The sequence below is a fragment of the Thalassophryne amazonica genome, chromosome 15 (assembly GCF_902500255.1).
Source record: "Thalassophryne amazonica chromosome 15, fThaAma1.1, whole genome shotgun sequence".
Lineage (NCBI taxonomy): Eukaryota > Metazoa > Chordata > Actinopteri > Batrachoidiformes > Batrachoididae > Thalassophryne > Thalassophryne amazonica.
The window spans coordinates 74,176,474-74,203,225 of record NC_047117.1 but is presented as its reverse complement, the minus strand read 5'-3'; the positions used below and the strand labels follow the sequence as shown (position 1 = coordinate 74,203,225).

Below are 26,752 nucleotides of genomic sequence, written 5' to 3'. Positions count from 1 at the left end.
TCAAAAGGTAAATGAGATATTACATGAGCAAAAACGGTTTTCCCCCTATGAATCTGGTGCATCAAATTTTATCCAGTTTATCTTCATTCTAACAACAACCTAAACAATTTATAAATAAATACATTAAGACAGTAAATTAACATTTAAAAAAAAATACATAATTAACAGGAAATAAAAGGGTCGAGTTCCTCTTCTATAAATTGTTGAGGTCTAAGCTTCTAAAAACATTCTGGACTCACACGCCATTCCAACTCATAATACAAGTGTTGCTTAATTTATTACCACCCTTGAGAAATGTTAGCTACCTATTTTATAAACACTACCCAATCTAGAGCCTGTGGATCCCCACGGGCAACACACTTAAATTTCATACTATGAATTCTGTTGCATGTTATGTAGAAAAATATGACTCATGCAAATGTGTAGAAGAAAAAACTTTTTTGATAACTATGAAAGCGAGCAATTATGGAGTACCTCTATTTGTTTCATAAAAGAGGTAATATATTCAAGCACTTCAATATTTTAACATTGTTTAACACTAAGAATACTTTAGACATTGCTGTTGTGCTATTGCATCTGAACTACAACAGTATTTGCATAACCTGTAACCTTATATACCTTAGTGAAGAATTTTGGTGTTTTTGCTTTACAAAAAAAAAAAAGGGCAATTTTAGGGTATGTCTATTAGTTGTGTGAAAACAGGTAGTGCATCCCAAAATTTTCAATGTTAACTTTCTATTTCATTCATGGGACACTAAGACTTCAGAAAACTATAGGTTCATAGAGTTGTGGCAGTGGTGGGGGGGAGCACATATACCCATGTTGGGCTACTACATTTTACAGGGTACATGCCGAGCCTCTTCCCCAAACTGAGGAATTAATTGTAGCCAGAGTTGATAGCTGAGGTGTATATCTCTTTGTACTACCCCACTTTAACTTGAGGTCATCTTGTAAACTTTAACCCTCTTTATAGCCACTAATTACTCACATTTTACCAGTTTGGAATTCCCACCCACCACGATGTGATGGCTGGGAATGATGCCAAATGATGCCACCTGCTAATCAATACTGAGGGTCACAAGCTTATATTGTCTGGAATTATTATTAATATCTTTAGAAATGCTGAAGCTGATGGCCATCTGTCTTTATTCAGTGTCTCTCTCACCTGGATTACTTGATAATTATGCTGTTGTTCCACAGGCCTGTAATGTTACAGATGTTTGCTGGTCTGGTCAGAAGACGATCTAGGATGCTGCTGCTTTTCTGGATTTTAGCAGGAGGTGAATTTCTACTGCTGCTATTTTTTTTTTTTAATACAACAGCAAACCTGTAATAATGAATTTAGTTTCAAAGGGTAAGAATCTTTATCTTTGCACAGCTGTTTTAATGTTCTTTTCAGTTCCTCCATCCTTCGTCCAGCCTCCTCTCCCTCTCTCTCTCCCAGTCCACATGTCAGCTGTCCCCGATTCTTGGCATTTCCTGCCCTTGTCCCAGGCCGAGTTGACCCCTCTCTTCTCCAACTCCAGCCCGTTCTCATTTTCCCAGAGTCTGCTCATGGTGTCTCCATCCAACCAGGCCTCCAGAGCAAACCTCAAGGCCTCTTTTGGTCCTTACTCAGTTCTACAGGTAAGACGCTCAACAGCAACTGAAAATTAAAAAAAAAAGACCCTTTCTTAACTTCTGGCTCACTTTCTATGGCACATAGCGCAAGTCCATTTGGGATGAATCCAAATAATCTTTACAGCACGAAACAGGCTTCAAAAGGGTTGGATCTATCCTGATAATTAGACAGGGGATGTGTTTTTGGGCATAACATGTAATTTGTGTCATCTGTCATCCCCTTTAAGATCTGGTCTTCATGCTCAGTGCTACAACCCCTGGCAAAAATTATGGAATCACCGGCCTCGGAGGATGTTCATTCAGTTGTTTAATTTTGTAGAAAAAAAGCAGATCACAGACATGACACAAAACTAAAGTCATTTCAAATGGCAACTTTCTGGCTTTAAGAAACACTATAAGGAATCAAGAAAAAAAGATTGTGGCAGTCAGTAACGGTTACTTGTTTAGACCAAGCAGAGGAAAAAAATATGGACTTACTCAATTCTGAGGAATAAATTATGGAATCACCCTGTAAATTTTCATCCCCAAAACTAACACCTGCATCAAATCACATCTGCTTGTTAGTCTGCATCTAAAAAGGAGTGATCACACCTTGGAGAGCTGTTGCACCAAGTGGACTGACATGAATCATGGCTCCAACACGAGAGATGTCAGTTGAAACAAAGGAGAGGATTATCAAACTCTTAAAAGAGGGTAAATCATCACGCAATGTTGCAATAGATGTTGGTTGTTCACAGTCAGCTGTGTCTAAACTCTGGACCAAATACAAACAACATGGGAAGGTTGTTAAAGGCAAACATACTGGTAGACCAAGGAAGACATCAAAGCGTCAAGACAGAAAACTTAAAGCAATATGTCTCAAAAATCGAAAATGCACAACAAAACAAATGAGGAACGAATGGGAGGAAACTGGAGTCAACGTCTGTGACCGAACTGTAAGAAACCGCCTAAAGGAAATGGGATTTACATACAGAAAAGCTAAACGAAAGCCATCATTAACACCTAAACAGAAAAAAACAAGGTTACAATGGGCTAAAGAAAAGCAATCGTGGACTGTGGATGACTGGATGAAAGTCATATTCAGTGATGAATCTCGAATCTGCATTGGGCAAGGTGATGATGCTGGAACTTTTGTTTGGTGCCGTTCCAATGAGATTTATAAAGATGACTGCCTGAAGACAACATGTAAATTTCCACAGTCATTGATGATATGGGGATGCATGTCATGTAAAGGCACTGGGGAGATTGCTGTCATTACATCATCAATAAATGCACAAGTTTACGTTGATATTTTGGACACTTTTCTGATGTTTAAGGATGATGAAATCATTTTTCAAGAAGATAATGCATCTTGCCATAGAGCAAAAACTGTGAAAACATTCCTTGCAAAAAGACACATAGGGTCAATTTCATGACATAGGGTTAATGTCAACGAGCAGATGTGATTTGATGCAGGTGTTAGTTTTGGGGATGGAAATTTACAGGGTGATTCCATAATTTATTCCTCAGAATTGAGTGAGTCCATATTTTTTCCTCTGCTTGGTCTAAAAAAGTAACCGTTACTGACTGCCACAATTTTTTTTCCTGATTTCTTATAGTGTTTCTTAAAGCCAGAAAGTTGCCATTTGAAATTACTTTAGTTTTGTGTCATGTCTGTGATCTGCTTTTTTTCTACAAAATTAAACAACAGAATGAATATCCTCCGAGGCCGGTGATTCCATCATTTTTGCCAGGGGTTGTATTTAGAAAGCAGAAGACGTTGTCTAGCAAATTAAGGGCTCTGCACCAGTGCACCCACCAGACACCAAAGCTCCCTGAGGTGAAGCAGCAAGGTGAGGTTTTGCATTTTGCCATGTGCTTTCATTTAATTTTAATGATTGTTTTCAATTAAATTTCAGTGAGTATAAAAGCAGGATGTACGCAACTCATGAACCCGCATGAGAATACTGCATCATTTTAATATCACAGATACACTGCTCAACTTAAGAGTTTTGCTGGTCTATGAAGCAATCGCTTTCTAGATCCACATGATACCAATGCACCTGGCCACACCTCATTTTTAGATTAACATGACCTTCAGTGCACATAAGAGTGCAGTTATACTCCGTACTTACGCAACATGGGTGGGACAACAAATGTGTCAAGTGGAGACTAACAATGAGAGTTGCACTGCAGTGTGCATCGGTTTGTGCTCGGCGGAAGACAATCGTATTTATACATTCAGATTTGATCTAATGTGCAAAATTGGCCATGTTGTCTATCTTTTGAAGGCTTTATATCCAATACTGACAACTGTAACCTGCCCTTTGTAAAACTTCCATCACAGAAACAGCAGTGAACACAACATGTAGCACCTTAATGAAGAACAGTGGGCACCTTTCAGTATTATAAAACTATTAAGTAACTGGACCATTTGAGGGTATACATCAGTTCGTTAGTGCAAACACTGGAAGAAAGGAACACTGATAGTTCAGTCTCTTAACATCTAAATTTATAAAATGAAAAAAAAAAAAGACAATATCTAAATACTTTATGTTGCTGCTCTCAAAAGGGTTATATTATGATGTACACTGGTCTTAAATCATACAAGTATGAATGAAAATCAACATGCTTGGCTAAAGAGCGACCTGCCCAAAGAGTGAACCTGTCCCATTACAGCCATTGTCAACATTCTGGCAGTTTAGGAGGTTGTATCTGACCAGTACAGGTGTTTCCCAGTTTAGATTCCATTTAGACTCATCTGGCCATCCTGGATTTGCAGCATTTTAGTGATGCTGGTGAAGTTCAACATGCCTTTCCCACTAACACCATCACCACATCTGGACAAACTATACACCAGATAGGCTGTAGAATTGGAAGGTTGCGAGCCTTGTGGGCTGGACTATCACTCTGTGGAAAAGACGAATTTCATCTATTTTCAGAAATCTGAACATTCTGTCAAATGAAGTATTATTCCGTGATGAAAGTTTTCCTCCAATTACCATGTTTTTGAATACAACTTGTATTGGTTTAGCATCAACAATAGTCAACAAAATCACATACACAAGTGCTCAACACATATTAATGCTAACAGCAGTTATCACGTCTGTTTTAAACACGACCCACCAGGAGTCAGATAAACTGTGTCAGAATAATGTCTGGTAAAAACTGCAGCCACAACAAATCCAGTCATTCCTGGAAAGTGGTCATTGCAGTGCTACACTGTCAAATGCAAACTACATCTTTTAAAGAGGTAGGATTACTACATTTTATAAAGGTGTGTCAGAGGTTCAGTTACATACCTCTGTCTTTCAACAGCCTTTATCGGATCTTGTCCTCCCTCTGTCCGTTCCTCTGACTACATCCCTCCTGTCAGAGCATGTGGAGAGAGAGATGGATCAGGAAGGTCAGGAGAGGTTCAGGGTGAGGGTGCTGTTCCATACGTCAGGTGACGGCAGCAATCAAAACACCTGTGTCACTCTGCACGCCTTCAAGGAGACCGAGGAACTCAAAGGATCCTGTTCTACGCAGGTACTCCTCTGCATGTTACACTTTTTCCTCTGTGAGAGTTTTTGTGCTTTAAACTCTGTTGCTTTCTGTCTCTGCCTCCCTGCTGGTTTCCAGCCTCCTCTTGGATTTTGCATTGTAACGTTGACGCTGCCCAGTGACTGGTTCAAAGATCAGCACACCGGCCAATCACATCATGGTTTGAACAAGTGGTTTAGATACATCCAAAACCATCACCATGTACAGAAGCAGCATCGCCACAGCAAATTTATGGACCACCGCTGGCATGGTAACACTGGTGGTGTTGAAGGAGCTGGTCGAGGAAGCGCATCTTCTCCCACACTGAGGTGACTGTTAATGTTTGATACAAACTGCTGCATTCTGATGCAAATATGTAATCAGAGATCTAAAGTTTGAGCAAGACCATAATCGTCAGGTCTTCCACAAGGTTATGGGTCATACAATTGTGTCCCATCTGGCCAGATTTACATCTACTTATTACACTGGAGGGGGCAAAACCAAAAAGCACAAAGGTTGAATGAAGCCTCCATTTCATACAGTATGTCGTCTTTTTAAAACCGTCTGTGTGACTTTACTACAAAGCTGTGACTTGTTAAGCAACACAAAAGTTGTTATATGACCGATCTTACTTGTAATAATGAGTGATTTAAACATATATCCATCATCTTATGTAAAGACCAATAGCTGCCTAAATGGTACTATGTACAGTGTATCTGGAAAGTATTCAGTGCTTCACTTTTTATGTTACAGCTTTATTCCAAAATGGATTAAATTAATGTTTTTTTTCCTCGAAATTCTACACACAATACCCCATAACGATGTGAAAAAAGTTGTTTTTTTTTTTGTTTTTTTTAGATTTTTGCAATTTTTTAAAAACTATAAACTCAGAAATCACATATACATACTTATGTACATGTGACACTTGACATTTTTTGGGTTGTTTTGATTGTAACAACTTGACTTTAATCAAAGTGACATGCCCAGAAGTTGTCTTTGGCCTTTTTGGTCTTTGTTTGTATGCCAACTTGTCATTACAAAAACTGAATGAGGCTTAATGACAGCAGTCATAAATATTTATGACTGACAAAATGTTTATGACACCTTCATGACTGTGTCATGTAACAGTTATGACAGTGTCATGTCACTATTATGACGATACCTTCAAGTAAAGTGTTACTGGGTAAATTCAATTTAGAAAGACACACACCTGTCTACAGATAAGGTCCCACAGTTGACAGTGCATGTCAGAGCACAAACCAAACAGAAAGTCAAAGGAATTGTCTGTAGACCTCTGAGACAGGATTGTCTTGAGGCACAAATCTGGGGAAGGGTACAGAAACATTTCTGCTGCTCTGAAGGTCCCAATGAGCACAGTGGAATCATCATCCATAAATGGAATGCTCGGATCCGCCGGGATTCTTCCTAGAGTTGGCCCCCCCCATCTAAACAGTGACTGGTGGAGAAGGGCCTTAGTTAGAGAGGTGACCAAGAACCTGATGGTTACTCTGTCAGAGCTCCAGCATTCCTCTGTGGATAGAAGAGAACCTTCCAGAAGGACAACCATCTCTACAGTAATCCAACAATCAGGCCTGTATAGTAGAGTGGCCAGATGGAAGCCACTCTTTAGTAAAAGGCACATGGCAGCCCACCTGGAGTTTGCCAAAAGGCACCTGAAGTACTCTCAGACCATGAGAAAGAAAATTCTCTGGCCTGATGAGACAAAAATTGAACTCTTACAGTGAAGCATGGTGGTGGCAGCATCATGCTGTGGGGATGTTTTTCAGCGGCAGGAACTAGAAGACTAGTCGGGATTGAGGTGATGGTGAGGGGAGGTGATGGTCTAGTGGTTAAGGCATTGGACTTGAGACCAGAAGATCCTCGGTTCAAATCCCAGCCTGACTGGAAAATCCCTTGGGCAAGGTCTTTAATCCCCTGTTGCTCCCGGTGTGTAGCGAGCTGCTTTGTATGGCAGCACCCTCACATCGGGGTGAATGTGAGGCATTATTTGTAAAGTGCTTTGAGCGTCTGATGCATAAATGCAGTCCATTTATCATTGATGCATAGAGACATCCCAGATGAAAACCTGCTCCAGAGCGCTCTTGACCTCAGACTGAGGCGACAGTTCATCTTTCAGCAGGACAATGACCCTGCTGGCTTTAGGACAACTCTGTGAATGTCCTTACGTAGCCCAGCCAGAGCCTGAATCTAACTGAACATCTCTGGAGAGATCTGAAAATGGCTGTGCACCGACGCTCCCCATCCAACCTGATGGAGCTTGAGAGGCATCATATTGAAGAAGACTTGAGGCTGTAATTGCTGCCAAAGGTGCATCAACAAAGTATTGAGCAAATGGTGTGATTACTTATGTACATGTGATTTCTTAGTTTTTATTTTTAATGAATTTGCCAAAAACATTTTTCATGTTGTCATTATGGGGGAAAAAATAATTTACTCCATTTCGGAATAAGGCTGTAACATAAAATGTGGGAAAGTGAATCACTGTGAATACTTTTTGGATGCACTGTAGTTGTATAATCCTAACTGTAATGGTTAGGAAACCAGTTATTATTATTATATAACAATTATTATTGTGCTTTACAAACACACACACACACACACACACACACACACACACACACACACACACACACACACACACACACACACACACACACACACACACACACACACACACACATACACACACACACACACACACATATTATTGTGGAGATTTTTCTCCACTGAGATTAAAGAGCAAAATAGTTTGTTCATAGATTTCTGCATAAATGAGCATGCAGATTCTGAAGTCATTAAACAATTTTTAAAAAAATCTAAAAGGGTGAGTACTTTTTACGGGCACTGTGGAAATCTGTAAAATGACACGACATGAAATTGAGGAAATCTTTACAGTTAGTGCAACTACAATATAGAAACAGCTAAACAAATGGACTACTAGTAATGTTACAGAAATATTGGCAATAAAGAAGCATAAATAGAAACATTTTTAAAAAAATCAGCCTTCACATTTTATCTCTCATACGTTGACATTCATTTAATCAATCAAGTGTCTCTTACCATGTTTTTGTCTTAGAAATGTGATAGCAGGGCTCCTGAGTTCAAAAAGATGATTTAAAAGAGAGAGAGAGAGAGAGAGAGAGAGAGAGAGAGAGAGAGAGAGAGAGAGAGAGAGAGAGAGAGAGAGAGAGAGAGAAATTAGCTGACTGAAGATTTATGTTTCCATTCAGGTATCTTCCTGGATTTGAGAGACATGTTCCAGAATCTCACAAACACCAGTGGAACCCCATAAGAAACCAAGTACAGCTTTACCTGTCCTACACCTCAAGGGCCAGCCGACAGCTGACAGTACGTGGGTATGTTCAGAACATAATATTGAGACACTCTTCTTCTTCATGTTTTTGAATAATATACTGTGCCTGAGCTTGATTTTCTTGCTTTTAGGTGTGCAGAGGACAGGATTTCTCAGTCCCAGCAGCAGCTCTTCTATATCAAAGCTGTGAGTCTGAGGGATCAGAAGAATAACCAGCAAAACGGCACCAAAGAAGAAGAATTCTGTCTGAATGGACAGAAAGAGGAGGAGCTTAACTTGGATTCCCACGTCCTGATTTGCTATCACAGGGGGCCGGTCCTTATAGGACAGCCAATCAGGGTGTCTGTGAATGTTAGGGCCAACTTCAGTGCAGAATTGGTTGTTGTAAGGTACGTAGAAAATGTAGGGAAAGCATGATCAAATTAGAAATCAATGGCAGTACAACTTCCCCCCCTTGTGTCCTCAGGTTAAAGGTCAGAAAGGGTTTAGTGCTGATGGTGGCCCAACGTACTTTGACCTCTGACCTGTGGGCAGTCACCCTGGAGAGGACCCAAAGCTCCCAACATGACGTGGTTTCTATACTCTGCCGCAAACACAATCAGTTCAAGCAAACACACAAGTAAGCGAAGTGTGCGATTTCACCTCCATTCATCCAAAAGCTGGCCGTACACTACACAATGATACAGTGCCATAGTGTCTTAACATATTACTAAATAACCCTAGAACACAGCATACATTTTAAATTTCAATTTTTCTTTTTTAGCAACACCATTTAATTATTACCACATGATGTTATGTGACAATATTATGATGCTCAGCTTTCTGTTAATAGTGAATTTTTTTAATATGTTCCAAATATGTCTCTGTATTCCAAATTCGCCATGATGTTGAGAGACATCATTGTCATGACAACCAGGTGTCGCATAACCAGGTTCCTTCTGCGTGTTTGAACTTGTCTAATGGTGCAGGACCATTTATTTTGAGACCATTTGTGACCCAACAGGTCAGATTCACTTTGCTTTATCTTTCTGCAGTTCCACTCTCCTCCAACAGATGGCGTGTTTGTCAATTAATGGCCTCAGGAGGAGTTTTGGCATTGCCATCTCAGTTTCAGTTAACTGGTGGGTGGAGTATGGCGGACGCAGTAACCATCCATCTCCACACGGGGTAGCAGTGAGCATCTTCTCGTTCACTGATAGACATATCAGTGGTATTGCTCCCATCACAAAGGTAGTTCATGCATTTGCTGCCTTCGACAAGTTTCATTTTATCAGTGATGTTTCATAAATTCTGCTTAAACACCCCCCCTCCACCTTATTGTTGCCAGAGTAATGTGATTGTCAACACAGCCATACTGACCAATCAACCTGTGTCGCTTTCTGTCATCGTCCTGGCTGTCGGCCATGATGGGAAGGTGTTCGATGTCACCGCAGCAGTCACATGTCACTCTACCAACGAGAACACCATCAAGGTGCAATCCATGCTGCCAATTTAGCAACTGTTGCTAGATCAAACAACTTTTTGACCTTCTCTAGCGACAAATCTGGCGACTTTCATGACCCACAAAATACTCAGTTTGTAATAGTTGATCATGACAAAATTTCAAAAAAACAAACCGATTAAAAAAATAAGTCTTCCTCACAAAACAAAGTTAGCAAAGAAAATAATTCAACCTTCAAGAGAACAGGATGCCATTCAGCTTACCGCCATGGTGATTATGTCGTAATGTAATCTAGTGACCATTACTAGCATTTCGGAGAGCCAATAACTTTTGGTGAGATTTTTTTGGAAAATTGGGTGAAATGGAGACAAGAATACATTTCACCCAAGAACTCACAAAATGCCGCTGGTTTGATCTGTGCATGTTCAGTGCAGCCAAAATTTCAAGACATGTAGCTTAGCATCAAGTCTGAACTGTTGCTGTGGTGACAGTTGCATTTTGACCATATTTCAGATCCAATTTGTTAATTTCAGGCACGTTCTCTGCAGTGGCACAGATCTCACTGAGAGGATAAACCACACTGAATTGCTGGTGTGGAATACGTTTTGGTGAATTTTGACCATCCAGCTGATGTGGACCTTTATGGAAACTGGTGGATTTATCAGGAAGCAATGCTCTTAAGACACGATAGTATAGCAGTATAAATACATTCCCATCGAGCAACAGTTCAACATGTGTATAGCAAAACCTGCTAGTTAACCTGCTAGCCAGCAGTCACTTGTTAGCATGGTTAATATTAGCCTATTAAGCTTTTTGGTGAGAAAATGTGTTCAGCCAACACCAGGCTAGTGAATATTTAGTAAGTAATTATGCTTACTGGTGTCTTCACTCTTGATTTTTGTTTGTTTGTATAAATGAAGTACTTGCAAAACCTGTTAGTTAACTAGCCAGCAGTCACTTGTTAGCATGGTCAAAATTAGCCTCTGAAAAAATTAGCCTCTTGAACCCATTTTGTGAGAAAATGTGTTCAGCTAACAACAGACTGGCAAATAGTTAATAGCTTATTAATGCCTTCATTCTCAAATATATAAATATATATATATATATATATATATATATATATATATATATATATATATATATATATATATATATATATATATATATATATATATATATATATAGCAAAGTACTAGCAAAACCTGCTAGTTAACTAGCCAGCAGTCACTTGTAACTTGATTAAAATTAGCCTGTTAAACTTCTTGCTGAGAAAATGTGTTCAGCTAACAACAGACTGGCAAATAATTCATAGTTATGCTTATTAATATATTAATGTCTTCATTCTAAGTAAAATAATGGCTAAAGTACTTGAAACTAAAATTCCCAGACACAGTTGAGTAAAAAGTACAGTATTTTCTTCTGCAATGTATTGGATTACAAGATTGTAGCAGAAACTAGAAATACTTTAGTAAATCACAAGTTTCTCACATTTTAGTACTTTATTTTCCACACACAAAGGTGAAACATGAAGCACAAACGTTATAATTCACAGTGTAGTATAGTTAAAAGTACTATCACAAAAAACACACTATACTTTTATAGTGGCCTGTCTCCCAGAGGATAGAATAATGTGTTAATTGTTGGTTACCTGTTCTGCATCACTGGTAAATTTAACTGCCGTTTTAAATTCCTCATTCAATGTCAGTGTAAGTGAGGTTTGTTTTCTCTGCTGTTCTTTGCTCTGTCGTGATGATGACAGGTGTCCACTGATTGCTCCACACTCTTTGTGGATGGCAGTGAATCAGGTTTGGGCAACACCTGTGCAGTGGTGGAGTTTCACCTGGGTGCCCTCAGTGGTTCCGTCTGTCTACAGGTGTGGGTCCCATCAGTGCCGTTGCGAGTGTCCCTGGTAGACCCTGTCCTCAATGCCATCGACGGCTGGAAACACTTCACAGGAAAAGGGTAGATAACACACTTAAACTATGGCTATGCAACATCTGAGTTTCAGTGCCCATAGCAGCCGCCAGTACATGCTGCATCTGTCCCTGCACATTCACCTGATGTATCAAGTTGACCTGGACTAGTTTCCTTTGGGGAAATTTTAATGAGGAGGATGAAATCCTGACCTTCTACAATTTCCCATTTTGATATTAACATTTTAAATTTACACTTTCTTAAACACAGCATTGGCTCTCTGTCAAGAATTGGGACACTTCATGAGATGAGACATAACATCACTGTCCCATTTGTGTCTCAGATTTGAGTGAAATTGTTGGCTAAATATACTCAACAAAAATATAAACGCAACACTTCTGGTTTTGCTCCCATTTTGTATGAGATAAACTCAAAGATCTAAAACTTTTTACACATACACAATATCACCATTTCCCTCAAATATTGTTCACAAACCAGTCTAAATCTGTGATAGTGAGCACTTCTCCTTTGCTGAGATAATCCATCCCACCTCACAGGTGTGCCATATCAAGATGCTGATTAGACACCATGATTAGTGCACAGGTGTGCCTTAGACTGCCCACAATAAAAGGCCACTCTGAAAGGTGCAGTTTTATCACACAGCACAATGCCACAGATGTCGCAAGATTTGAGGGAGCATGCAATTGGCATGCTGACAGCAGGAATGTCAACCAGAGCTGTTGCTCGTGTATTGAATGTTCATTTCTCTACCATAAGCCATCTCCAAAGGCGTTTCAGAGAATTTGGCAGTACATCCAACCAGCCTCACAACCGCAGACCACGTGTAACCACACCAGCCCAGGACCTCCACATCCAGCATGTTCACCTCCAAGATCGTCTGAGACCAGCCACTCGGACAGCTGCTGAAACAATCGGTTTGCATAACCAAAGAATTTCTGCACAAACTGTCAGAAACCGTCTCAGGGAAGCTGATCTGCATGCTTGTCGTCCTCATCGGGGTCTCGACCTGACTCCAGTTTGTCGTCGTAACCGACTTGAGTGGACAAATGCTCACATTCGCTGGCGTTTGGCACGTTGGAGAGGTGTTCTCTTCACGGATGATGCGAAGGAGATGTGTTGCACTGCATGAGGCAAATGGTGGTCACACCAGATACTGACTGGTATCCCCCCCCAATAAAACAAAACTGCACCTTTCAGAGTGGCCTTTTATTGTGGGCAGTCTAAGGCACACCTGTGCACTAATCATGGTGTCTAATCAGCATCTTGATATGGCACACCTGTGAGGTGGGATGGATTATCTCAGCAAAGGAGAAGTGCTCACTATCACAGATTTAGACTGGTTTGTGAACAATATTTGAGGGAAATGGTGATATTGTGTATGTGGAAAAAGTTTTAGATCTTTGAGTTCATCTCATACAAAATGGGAGCAAAACCAAAAGTGTTGCGTTTATATTTTTGTTGAGTGTATGTGCTACTAGATGTTTACACGTGATGAAAACCCTCAGAGCTGAGGGAACACACAGGGAGGAAACTTGTCTGTGAATAATATTATACTCTTTTGTTTATGTATTAAAACATAAAATGTAATAATAATACTCATCATTATCATTATTATATTAGTATTATTAATGTGACACTTTCAAATAGAAAATTTGACAAAAATCCCCACATTAAAAGCAAGTAAGATGCCCCAAGGGCAGAGGACACAACTGTAAGTTGAAAACACCAAAAATATGACTGAGAATAACCAGAAATTAATGATAATTTAGCACGCAGGTCTTTAGGTATATAATGTTCCTCATGCTAAAATTTCAATCTTTAGTGGTTTTAGGACGTAGAAGGTTTTGCCGTATGTATGGGTGGACAGAAGGACATCGGCTTGTCTTGACAAGAAAAATTTTGCTTCCATAAGAAAGATTAAAATTGAAGCATGAAGGGCAAATAAAATTTACAAACCAGCTGAGGTAATTAAACAAAATACAACCATAAAAGTGATTATAGAGAGCAGAAAATAAATAGTTTTTCAGAATAACTTTAAAATATTCCATTGAAGTCAACTTCCTAATATCAGCAGCCAAACAGTTGTCGGCGAAGACCCTAAAACCCGCTGGCTTCTTCTTAACTCTGGGGTCACGCTGTAATCCCACTCCTTGACTCCTGCAGCCACCTGGCTCGAGAAGACACATAAAGTTTGACAAGTTCAGCAAGAGTAGGTGTATCACCATTTAGGTCAAAATTATTTTAAAAATTGTTTTAAAAATTAATTTTCATAAATAATACCAATTTTTCCAGGCAGGAGTAGTCCGCTATTGCCCTCTAGTGTCTGTTTTTTAATCCCCAAATTTATGGACACAAAAATGAAATATTTATTCTTTGAGTTTGTCATAGGCTTCCTCTCTCTCTCTCCTCAGGTGTGAGCCAGTGTACCAACGCACTTCAGTCCAGGTTCTGACTCAGTTCACGGCTCAGGACTCGCACAGTCAGACCACAGACCTCCTACGCTCCTCTGATTGGTTCGTAGATGTGACAGAGCTCGTCAGCGACTGGCTGAGAGTTGAGGACCTGCATGTGGCATCCCTTGGTCATCAGAATATTCTGATTGGGTTACAGCCTGGAAGAACATCCGTATATGTAGGTGATAATGATAATATATGATGAGCTAATGCTGGAACTGTACGAGTATGAACTAAGTTGACTCAGTATGAACCAGATTCTGCATGTAGCAGCAGTTGCTCTGAGTGTTAAACCCATTTGATTGCTCATCACATTCTGTATTCTGAATTAAAAAACAAAACACTAAAATATATGATGTGAGTACATTTTCTAACAGTCATGCTCAAACACGTCATTTTCTCTGTCACTCTTAGGTTGTTTCTGAGCAGTGGGATGGCGTACTCGGCAGCTGTGAGGTCATTGTGACCTCTGACTCGGTTTCCACCGGTGATCTTTCTCTGCAAGTGGTTAGTGGCCTTGGCATGTCAGTCATGGCCAGCCCCACCCACCCATCTGTTGTTACAACAACAGTAACTGCACACAACATCCTACACGACCAATACCAGGTGTGTGTGATACACAACACAGTCTATGACAACAATGTTAAATCCCCGTACTGGTAACAGCGTAAGGTTTGGACAGCAAAAACATAAATGAGTGGGCAAGTGAGTTAGTCCATTCCAGCTAGGTGGCGTAGTCATTAATCTGAAAAAAACAAAACCTTATTGTATGTGGCCTTTGATGCACCCCATTGTTCAAACAGAAACTTTGTTTTGCCTGCATAATATCCCATAGACATAGTGACTGGCTGTAGCTGAACTCGCATGTACGTAGTTTTTCAGTCTCCTGAACACGGGACACATAATGTGCTTGTTTGTGCACTCCCTCCAGCTGAGATTCCAAGATGACGCGTACAACAGAATGGGAAAGTAATACTGGAATTAAAGAAGGACTAGAACATGTGACTGAAGATACTGCCAAAACATTTTGTCGGCACTGCAAATAGGTGATGGACCACTGCTTCCACATGTTTCAGAACTTTTGAAACGTCCACATTTTGAACATTCATGTGGAGTTCACATCAAAAGTAAGGCTGTGTCTCAATTTCGGGACTGCATCCTTCGAAGGCTTTATTTGCCAAACTCACGCAGCATAGTGGTGTGACTAGTAGGGATGTCAGAAAAAATCGATTCATGTCCGAATCGCGATTCTTATTTATTACGATTCTGAATCGATCCAAAATGTCCAAGAATTGATTTTTAAAAAGCATTTTTAAAAACATTTTCTTGCTTACTCGTTGCGCATACTGTTTGTCAGGCAGCGGCTTCTGTACTGCAGCGTCCCCGTGAGGGGAGGGTCCAGCGTGCTTCAAACATTCGTGAGCTGCAGCTTAGCATGGCGGACAAAGAGCTAATTCAGCCAGAACCGTCTTTGCTGAAGGCAAATGTTTGGGTGCATTTTGGATTTTATTATTTGCTGCGTAAGAAGGAGCTTGACATGACTTATGCAGTGTGCAAAATCTGCAAAATGAAAGTCAAGTACTTCGGAAACACTTCAAGCCTACAAGCCCACATGCTACGCCATCACCCGAAGCTAAAAGAGGGGAGCAGTGGTCTCTGCTGACTATCAATCAATCAATCAATCAATTTTTTTATATAGCGCCAAATCACAACAAACAGTTGCCCCAAGGCGCTTTATATTGTAAGGCAAGGCCATACAATAATTATGTAAAACCCCAACGGTCAAAACGATCCCCTGTGAGCAAGCACTTGGCTACAGTGGGAAGGAAAAACTCCCTTTTAACAGGAAGAAACCTCCAGCAGAACCAGGCTCAGGGAGGGGCAGTCTTCTGCTGGGACTGGTTGGGGCTGAGGGAGAGAACCAGGAAAAAGACATGCTGTGGAGGGGAGCAGAGATCGATCACTAATGATTAAATGCAGAGTGGTGCATACAGAGCAAAAAGAGAAAGAAACAGTGCATCATGGGAACCCCCCAGCAGTTTACGTCTATAGCAGCATAACTAAGGGATGGTTCAGGGTCACCTGATCCAGCCCTAACTATAAGCTTTAGCAAAAAGGAAAGTTTTAAGCCTAATCTTAAAAGTAGAGAGGGTGTCTGTCTCCCTGATCTGAATTGGGAGCTGGTTCCACAGGAGAGGAGCCTGAAAGCTGAAGGCTCTGCCTCCCATTCTACTCTTACAAACCCTAGGAACTACAAGTAAGCCTGCAGTCTGAGAGCGAAGCGCTCTATTGGGGTGATATGGTACTACGAGGTCCCTAAGATAAGATGGGACCTGATTATTCAAAACCTTATAAGTAAGAAGAAGAATTTTAAATTCTATTCTAGAATTAACAGGAAGCCAATGAAGAGAGGCCAATATGGGTGAGATATGCTCTCTCCCTCTAGTCCCCGTCAGTACTCTAGCTGCAGCATTTTGAATTAACTGAAGGCTTTTTAGGGAACTTTTAGGACAACCTGATAACAATGAACTACAATAGTCCAGCCTAGAGGAAATAAATGCATGAATTAGTTTTTCAGCATCACTCTGAGACAAGACCTTTCTGATTTTAGAGATATTGCGTAAATGCAAAAAAGCAGTCCTACATATTTGTTTAATATGCGCTTTGAATGACATATCCTGATCAAAAATGACTCCAAGATTTCTCACAGTATTACTAGAGGTCAGGGTAATGCCATCCAGAGTAAGGATCTGGTTAGACACCATGTTTCTAAGATTTGTGGGGCCAAGTACAATAACTTCAGTTTTATCTGAGTTTAAAAGCAGGAAATTAGAGGTCATCCATGTCTTTATGTCTGTAAGACAATCCTGCAGTTTAGTTAATTGGTGTGTGTCCTCTGGCTTCATGGATAGATAAAGCTGGGTATCATCTGCGTAACAAAGAAAAATTTAAGCAATACCGTCTAATAATACTGCCTAAGGGAAGCATGTATAAAGTGAATAAAATTGGTCCTAGCACAGAACCTTGTGGAACTCCATAATTAACTTTAGTCTGTGAAGAAGATTCCCCATTTACATGAACAAATTGTAATCTATTAGACAAATATGATTCAAACCACCGCAGCGCAGTGCCTTTAATACCTATGGCATGGTCTAATCTCTGTAATAAATTTTTATGGTCAACAGTATCAAAAGCAGCACTGAGGTCCAACAGAACAAGCACAGAGACGAGTCCACTGTCCGAGGCCATAAGTAGATCATTTGTAACCTTCACTAATGCTGTTTCTGTACTATGATGAATTCTAAAACCTGACTGAAACTCTTCAAATAGACCATTCCTCTGCAGATGATCAGTTAGCTGTTTTACAACTACCCTTTCAAGAATTTTTGAGAGAAAAGGAAGGTTGGAGATTGGCCTATAATTAGCTAAGATAGCTGGGTCAAGTGATGGCTTTTAAGTAATGGTTTAATTACTGCCACCTTAAAAGCCTGTGGTACATAGCCAACTAACAAAGATAGATTGATCATATTTAAGATCGAAGCATTAAATAATGGTAGGGCTTCCTTGAGCAGCCTGGTAGGAATGGGGTCTAATAGACATGTTGATGGTTTGGATGAAGTAACTAATGAAAATAACTCAGACAGAACAATCGGAGAGAAAGAGTCTAACCAAATACCGGCATCACTGAAAGCAGCCAAAGATAACGATACGTCTTTGGGATGGTTATGAGTAATTTTTTCTCTAATAGTTAAAATTTTGTTAGCAAAGAAAGTCATGAAGTCATTACTAGTTAAAGTTAATGGAATACTCAGCTCAATAGAGCTCTGACTCTTTGTCAGCCTGGCTACAGTGCTGAAAAGAAACCTGGGGTTGTTCTTATTTTCTTCAATTAGTGATGAGTAGAAAGATGTCCTAGCTTTACGGAGGGCTTTTTTATAGAGCAACAGACTCTTTTTCCAGGCTAAGTGAAGATCTTCTAAATTAGTGAGACGCCATTTCCTCTCCAACTTACGGGTTATCTGCTTTAAGCTGCGAGTTTGTGAGTTATACCACGGAGTCAGGCACTTCTGATTTAAAGCTCTCTTTTTCAGAGGAGCTACAGCATCCAAAGTTGTCTTCAATGAGGATGTAAAACTATTGATGAGATACTCTATCTCCCTTACAGAGTTTAGGTAGCTACTCTGCACTGTGTTGGTATATGGCATTAGAGAACATAAAGAAGGAATCATATCCTTAAACCTAGTTACAGCGCTTTCTGAAAGACTTCTAGTGTAATGAAACTTATTCCCCACTGCTGGGTAGTCCATCAGAGTAAATGTAAATGTTATTAAGAAATGATCAGACAGCAGGGAGTTTTCAGGGAATACTGTTAAGTCTTCTATTTCCATACCATAAGTCAGAACAAGATCTAAGATATGATTAAAGTGGTGGGTGGACTCATTTACTTTTTGAGCAAAGCCAATAGAGTCTAATAATAGATTAAATGCAGTGTTGAGGCTGTCATTCTCAGCATCTGTGTGGATGTTAAAATCGCCCACTATAATTATCTTATCTGAGCTAAGCACTAAGTCAGACAAAAGGTCTGAAAATTCACAGAGAAACTCACAGTAACGACCAGGTGGACGATAGATAATAACAAATAAAACTGGTTTTTGGGACTTCCAATTTGGATGGACAAGACTAAGAGACAAGCTTTCAAATGAATTAAAGCTCTGTCTGGGTTTTTGATTAATTAATAAGCTGGAATGGAAGATTGCTGCTAATCCTCCTCCTCGGCCCGTGCTACGAGCATTCTGACAGTTAGTGTGACTCGGGGGTGTTGACTCATTTAAACTAACATATTCATCCTGCTGTAACCAGGTTTCTGTTAGGCAGAATAAATCAATATGTTGATCAATTATTATATCATTTACCAACAGGGACTTAGAAGAGAGAGACCTAATGTTTAATAGACCACATTTAACTGTTTTAGTCTGTGGTGCAGTTGAAGGTGCTATATTATTTTTTCTTTTTGAATTTTTATGCTTAAATAGATTTTTGCTGGTTGTTGGTGGTCTGGGAGCAGGCACCGTCTCTACGGGGATGGGGTAATGAGGGGATGGCAGGGGGAGAGAAGCTGCAGAGAGGTGTGTAAGACTACAACTCTGCTTCCTGGTCCCAACCCTGGATAGTCACGGTTTGGAGGATTTAAGAAAATTGGCCAGATTTCTAGAAATGAGAGCTGCTCCATCCAAAGTGGGATGGATGCCGTCTCTCCTAACAAGACCAGGTTTTCCCCAGAAGCTTTGCCAATTATCTATGAAGCCCACCTCATTTTTTGGACACCACTCAGACAGCCAGCAATTCAAGGAGAACAGGCGGCTAAACATGTCACTCCCGGTCCGATTGGGGAGGGGCCCAGAGAAAACTACAGAGTCCGACATTGTTTTTGCAAAGTTACACACCGATTTAATGTTAATTTTAGTGACCTCCGATTGGCGTAACCGGGTGTCATTACTGCCGACGTGAATTACAATCTTACCAAATTTACGCTTAGCCTTAGCCAGCAGTTTCAAATTTCCTTCAATGTCGCCTGCTCTGGCCCCCGGAAGACAATTGACTATGGTTGCTGGTGTCGCTAACTTCACATTTCTCAAAATAGAGTCGCCAATAACCAGAGTTTGATCCTCGGCGGGTGTGTCGTCGAGTGGGGAAAAACGGTTAGAAATGTGAACGGGTTGGCGGTGTACACGGGGCTTCTGTTTAGAACTACGCTTCCTCTTCACAGTCACCCAGTCAGCCTGCTTGGGATGTGCCAGGGGGGAACTAACGGCGGCTAAGCTACCGTGGTCCGCACCGACTACAGGGGCCTGGCTAGCTGTAGAATTTTCCACGGTGCGGAGCCGAGTCTCCAATTCGCCCAGCCTGGCCTCCAAAGCTACGAATAAGCTACACTTATTACAAGTACCATTACTGCTAAAGGAGGCCGAGGAATAACTAAACATTTCACACCCAGAGCAGAAAAGTGTGGGAGAGACAGGAGAAGCCGCCATGCTAAATCGGCTAAGAGCTAGTAGCTACGCTAACCTAGCGGATTCCTAAAAACACGCAAAGTGAATAATTTAGAGGTGATTCAGCAGAAGGAGTGCTTTAGTTAAGGCACGTAAAGATTACACTGGGAAACAAATCGTAATCTAGATAACTAGATCAATCTAACTGCGCAGATTAAACAGCTAACAGATACAGAAAAACACTGCTGTGCTCCGGAACAGGAAGTGATACAATACCGCAGTGAGAGCCAACCACCAGACTACTGACCAGCGCTTCGCTAAACTGCCAGCCAACTCTGAACGAGCAAAGCAGATAAGTAAATTTACTTCTAGAATCACTTGATTAACCTTGTAAAGCTGCATTTTCTTAAACATAAACATTTTTAAGTAATATAACTATTTCTCAGAGCTCTTTGAATCGAAAATCGATTCTGAATCGAATCGTCACCCCAAGAATCAGAATCGAATTGAATCGTGAGTTGTTGTACGATTCACATCCCTAGTGACTAGGGTGTCTCTTTTTGAACGCACCTTGAAAAGTGGCCAATGAATGGATCCTTTTTTCCACTGACAATGAAAGATATAACAAGTGCACCCAGGAATCACTGCATGACTTTTTTCCCCCCAAGGAAAATGGTTGGCAAATTAGAAAAACAAAAGGACAACTTCAGGCTTCATATGTACAGCTGTAAATTAAGTATTGAAAAATCATTCTCAACTATGGGTTATGTACACTACATTCACTTGTCGCATGCAGCTGTCAACATTGCTAGGTGACAGGCAACATGCAACGCAATGACAAAATGCTCCATGGGCTAGACATCTCATTTCAGAATGGTTGGTTCAGCCTGTATGGTCTCAGAAGGCTAGAGCTTTGTAGAATGCAGCCTTTGAAGGATGTGGCACCCGGAATTGAGACACAGTCTAAGATGTCACAAGCTGTGTGGGGCCTCAATACGTCAACTGTTTTGAAACAAATGCTTCCAAACATTCAATTAGATTTGCTCCCTCTGGTGTTGGAATTTATCAAAACACAAGTGAAGGAACTATGAGTTGAACATTCAAAGGCTGCAGTCAGCGTAGGATTGTTGCTTGTTCTTTATATCAGATATAAAAATTGTAGAAATTTCAGAACATGAAAGCCACTATTTTTTTCCTTTTTTGTACATTAGGACTCCTTTAAATCAGGATATAAGAAACGAGGAGCATCCATCCATCCATCCATTTTCTTCCGCTTTATCCGAAGTCGGGTCGCAGGGGCAGCAGCTCAAGCAAAGCCGCCCAGACCTCCCGATCCACACACACCTCCTCCAGCTCCTCCGGGGGAACCCCAAGGCGTTCCCAAGCCAGCCAAGAGACGTAGTCCCTCCAGCGTGTCCTGGGTCGTCCCCGGGGCCTCCTCCCAGTGGGACGCGCCCGGAACACCTCTCCAGCGAGGCGTCCAGGGGCATCTGGAAAAGATGCCCGAGCCACCTCAACTGACTCCTTTCGTCGTGGAGGAGCAGTGGCTCGACTCTGAGCTCCTCCTGAGTGACCGAGCTCCTCACCCTATCTCTAAGGGAGCGCCCAGCCACCCTTCAGAGGAAACTCATCTCGGCCGCTTGTACTCGCAATCTCGTTCTTTCGGTCATGAGCCAAATCTCATGACCATAGGTGAGGATCGGAACGTAGATCGATTGGTAAATCGAGAGCTTTGCCCCCCTACTCAGCTCTCTCTTCACCACGACGGTCCGATACAGTGACCGCATCACTGCAGATGCTGCACCGATCCGTCAATCGATCTCACGCTCCATCCGTCCCTCACTCGTGAACAAGACCCCGATATACTTAAATTCCTCCACTTGAGGCAAGGACACTCCACCGACCTGAAGAGGGCAAAGCACCTTTTTCCGGTCGAGAACCATGGCCTCGGATTTGGAGGTGCTGATTTTCATCCCGGACGCTTCACACTCGGCTGCAAACCGCCCCGGTGCACGCTGAAGGTCCTGATTTGACGACGCCAACAGAACCACATCGTCCGCAAACAGCAGAGACGAGATTCTGTGGTTCCCAAACCAGACCCCCTCTACACCCTGGCTGCACCTAGAAATTCTGTCCATAAAAATAATGAACAGAACCGGTGACAAAGGGCAGCCCTGGCGGAGGCCAACGTGCACTGAAAACAGGTTTGACTTACTACCGGCAATGCGAACCAAGCTCCTGCTGTGGTCGTACAGGGACCGGATAGCCCTTAACAAAGGACCCCGGACCCCGTACTCCCGGAGCACTCCCCACAGGGTGCCCCGAGGGACACGGTCGAATGCCTTCTCCAGATCCACAAAACACATGTGGACTGGTTGGGCAAACTCCCATGAACCCTCGAGCACCCGATGGAGCGTGTAGAGCTGGTCCAGTGTGCCGCGACCAGGACGAAAACCACACTGCTCCTCCTGAATCCGAGGTTCGACCATCGGTCGAATTCTCCTCTCCAGTACTCTGGAATAGACCTTACCGGGGAGGCTGAGGAGTGTGATCCCCCTATAGTTGGAACACACCCTCCGGTCCCCCTTCTTAAACAGAGGGACCACCACCCCGGTCTGCCAATCCAGAGGCACTGTCCCCGATCGCCACGCGATGTTGCAGAGGCGTGTCAGCCAAGACAGCCCCACAACATCCAGAGACTTAAGGTACTCAGGACGGATTTCATCCACCCCAGGAGCCTTGCCACCGAGGAGCTTTCTAACCACCCCGGTGACTTTGGCCTGGGTAATGGATGAGTCCGCCTCTGAGTCCCCAGTCTCTGCTTCCTCTTCGGAAGACGTGACAATGGGATTGAGGAGATCCTCGAAGTACTCCTTCCACCACCCAACAACATCCCCAGTCAGGGTCAACAGCTCCCCACCCGCACCATAAACAGTGCTGGTGGAGAGCTGCTTCCGCCTCCTGAGGCGTCGGACGGTTTGCCAGAATCTCTTCGAGGCCGACCGATAGTCCTCCTCCATAGCCTCCCCGAACTCCTCCCAGACCCGTGTTTTTGCCTCTGCGACCGCACGGGCTGCAGCACGCTTGGCCTTCCGGTACCTGTCAGCTGCCTCTGGGGTCCCACCTACCAACAAAGATAAGTAGGACTCCTTCTTCAGCTTGATGGCATCTCTTACTTCCGGTGTCCACCACCGGGTTCGGGGATTGCCACTGTGACAGGCACCAGAGACCACAGCTACGAGCAGCCGCATCGACAATGGAGGTGGAGAACATGGTCCACTCGGACTCCATGTCTCCAACCTCCCCCGGGATCTGGGAGAAGCTCTCCCGGAGGTGGAAGTTGAAGACCTCGCTGACAGAGGGTTCTGCCAGTCGTTCCCAGCAGACCCTCACGATACATTTGGGCCTGCCAGGTCTTACCAGCTTCCTCCCCTCCCAGCGGATCCAACTCACCACCAGGTGGTGATCAGTCGACAGCTCTGCCCCTCTCTTCACTCGAGTGTCCGAGACACGTGGCCGAAGGTCAGATGATACGACTACAAAGTCGATCATCGACCTCCGGCTCAGGGTGTCCTGGTGCCACGTGCACTTATGGACACCCTTGTGCTCGAACATGGTGTTCGTGATGGACAAACTGTGACTAGCACAGAAGTCCAACAACTGAACACCACTCGGATTCAGATCGGGGAGGCCGTGCTTCCTGATCACCCCCCTCCAGGTCTCACTGTCGCCGCCCACGTGGGCGTTGAAATCCCGCAGGAGAACAATGGAGTCCCCAGTCGGAGCGCTATCTAGTACCCCTCCCAGGGATTCCAGGAAGGTCGGGTACTCTGCACTGCTGCTCGGCCCGTAGGCTGTGACAACGGTGAGAGACCTGTCCCCGACCCGAAGGCGTAGGGACGCGACCCTCCAACACTTGGCGACTGAGCTGGGGAGCAATAAGCAATGCGACCCCAGCTCTCCACCTCTCCCCGTGGGCGACGCCAGAAAAATGAAGCATCCAGCCCCTCTCCAGGAGTTGGGTACCAGAGCCCAAGCTGTGCGTGGAGGTGAGCCCGACTATCTCTAGTCGGTATCTCTCAACCTCCCGCACAAGCTCAGGCTCCTTCCCCCCTAGCGAGGTGACATTCCACGTCCCAACAGCCAGGGGCTGTGAGCATGGACCGGGTCGCCGGGCCACCCGCCCTCGACCGCCACCCAATCCTCTCTGCACCCGACCCCCATGGCCCCCTCTGCAGGTGGTGAACCCACAGGAGGGCGGGCCCACGTCACTCTTTCTGGCTGAGCCCGGCCAGGCCCCATGGGCTAAGGCCCAACCACCAGGCGCTCGCGCGCGAGCCCCAGCTCCAGGCCTGGCTCCAGGCCTGGCTCCAGGGTGGGACCCCGGCTCCGCCATACCGGGCGACGTCACGGTCCTTGATCTTTTACTGGTCATGGAGGTTCTGAACTGCCCTTTGTCTGACCCATCACCTAGGACCTGTTTGCCTTGGGAGACCCTACAGGGAGCACAAAGCCCCCGACAACATAGCTCCTAAGATCATCCGGGTACGCAAACTCCCCCACCACGATAAGGTGGCAGCTAGAGGGGGAGAAACGAGGAGCAAAAAAAAAAAAAAGGAGGAGCATTTTTGCTAAAATACAATATCATGGCAGTGCTTACCACAAAAAGGGAGAGTGCACAATCTTTTTAGGTCTCCACACACTGCACGACCCCCAGAGTACCACTGTTTTTTGTTGTTTTTCTTTCCCCAAGGACACACACCTTACTGTCACGGTAACAAGCGGCACTTCTCATCATTTTAACACCAATCAACCGTCCATACACTGTCAGTACAGGAACCGGGACAAAACATTCCCAGATAGCACATTAAACCACAAGTATTTACAGTTTTCCTAGGGGTCCGGATCCCACGGCAGTGAACTCCTCCCTTGACCACCACAGCATTTTAAACACAGGCAAATTAAAAATAAACTCTTCGTGTATGAAGTCATAAAAGCTCCGCCCATAACTGGAGACTTTATGTCACTTTATAACATTCAGGTGTGGAAATGATCACTGGTAAGATTTAGCTAAGCTTTTCCTTCTTATCTTCTCGTGTCCCTCCAGGAGGCATCCACCTGCATCTGGCTCCAGTTCAGTGATGACACCGCCGCCCTCCTGTCCTCCTTTAGTGACATTCCCTACTCCCACCGTCTCACCTCTTTGGCTGAGACTGTAGTTGTTGTGACTCCCGGTCACAGCCAGCGGATTTTCGCCCAGGGTGACGGAGGTGGGCCTTTACTGCTTGCAGAACTTGTGGTTTCAAGCTGTGTTGAGCAACCAATCATCTTCAACGCTTTAACCGAAGCACAGAGAGAAAGAACTGAAGGAGGAGCAGGAGGAGTGGGGACAAGGATCCTTGCAAGGGGATCTGGTTGGATCAGAGTCAATCTGGGCTTGGGCTTCCTGGAATCAGCAGGGGACAAGGATGAAGAAGGTGAGCAGTTTGAATATGACTTAGTGGACGCTCTGGTCGAATCAGACGGTGACATCTATGCATCAAATTTGGAAACCAGAGAGAGCGAGAATGTCAACGGTGTCAACAACTTTGACAAAGTCAGTAAGAGAAACCAGAAGGATGCTAGCAAGTGGGGACAGACCAACCGAAACAAACTAGAAAGAGCCGTGCTGAAGCAGAGCCAAGAGGAGAGCTCCGTGTACTTCTCTCCAAAACAAGAGGAAGGAGGAGATGGGTGGATGAAGGAGAGAGAGGAGGAGAGGCCGGGAGCTGGAGAGGTAGAAGTGGGTGTGGGTGCTGTCCTCTCTCTCTGCTCGCTCTTTGCTGTCCTCTTCCTGGCAAACTGTCTGCCCTGCATTCTCAGAGACAAGAGAAAGAGAAAAACACAGGAGAGGGACATAGAAATCCACCGTTGTACTACGGAAACAACTGGGGAGGTGCAGATGAAGAAATGCAGAGGAGTGGAAGAAGACAGACACCGGTGAAGGCGTGAAAGGAGAAGATATCATTTGTGAACATTTTGGATTCAAGTTGAAGTAAGGGTGCAGCTGTACAGCTTTTACTAAGTCCTTCTGAGCCACGGCTAACTAACGTTACAGCTACTGTGTGCAGGATTTAAGGGTGTGTATTAGCATACATGGAATATAGCATTCATTAGCCATCTGTTCATTAGTGTATAATTACCTACAACAACAAATCAATGTATTTTCATGAACTTGGAAAGATCCCTTCATATCTATATGGCAGCCCCCCCCCCCCCTCCCATGGAGGCCGCCATGTTGCACCGACATCATGATACAGTAGCCCAAAAACGACATTTTGACTCCGCTTTGCAGTGCAGCAGGAAAACTAATGCAGATTAAAAAGTATGGCGACCTTCATTTTTTTGTGTAATGGAGTGAAAATGTGACAGAAAAATTTGTGACCAGTGATGGGATAATGAAATCTGCAACCTCATAACTAGATCCTACACACTG

At 43.2% G+C, this 26,752-nt stretch overlaps 1 protein-coding gene across 1 annotated transcript; it reads left to right on the top strand.

Annotated features, from left to right (window-relative positions):
- Positions 1 to 1,243: 1,243 nt before the first annotated feature.
- tmem132a (transmembrane protein 132A) lies at positions 1,244 to 26,260 on the top strand. The gene is made up of 12 exons (XM_034188684.1): positions 1,244 to 1,626; positions 4,918 to 5,130; positions 5,224 to 5,368; positions 8,408 to 8,501; positions 8,590 to 8,847; positions 8,925 to 9,077; positions 9,493 to 9,688; positions 9,786 to 9,929; positions 11,659 to 11,861; positions 14,246 to 14,465; positions 14,702 to 14,893; positions 25,385 to 26,260. Exons 1-12 carry the CDS (start codon positions 1,336 to 1,338, stop codon positions 26,258 to 26,260), a joined length of 2,985 nt encoding a protein of 994 aa, XP_034044575.1. The 5' UTR covers positions 1,244 to 1,335.
- Positions 26,261 to 26,752: the final 492 nt, after the last annotated feature.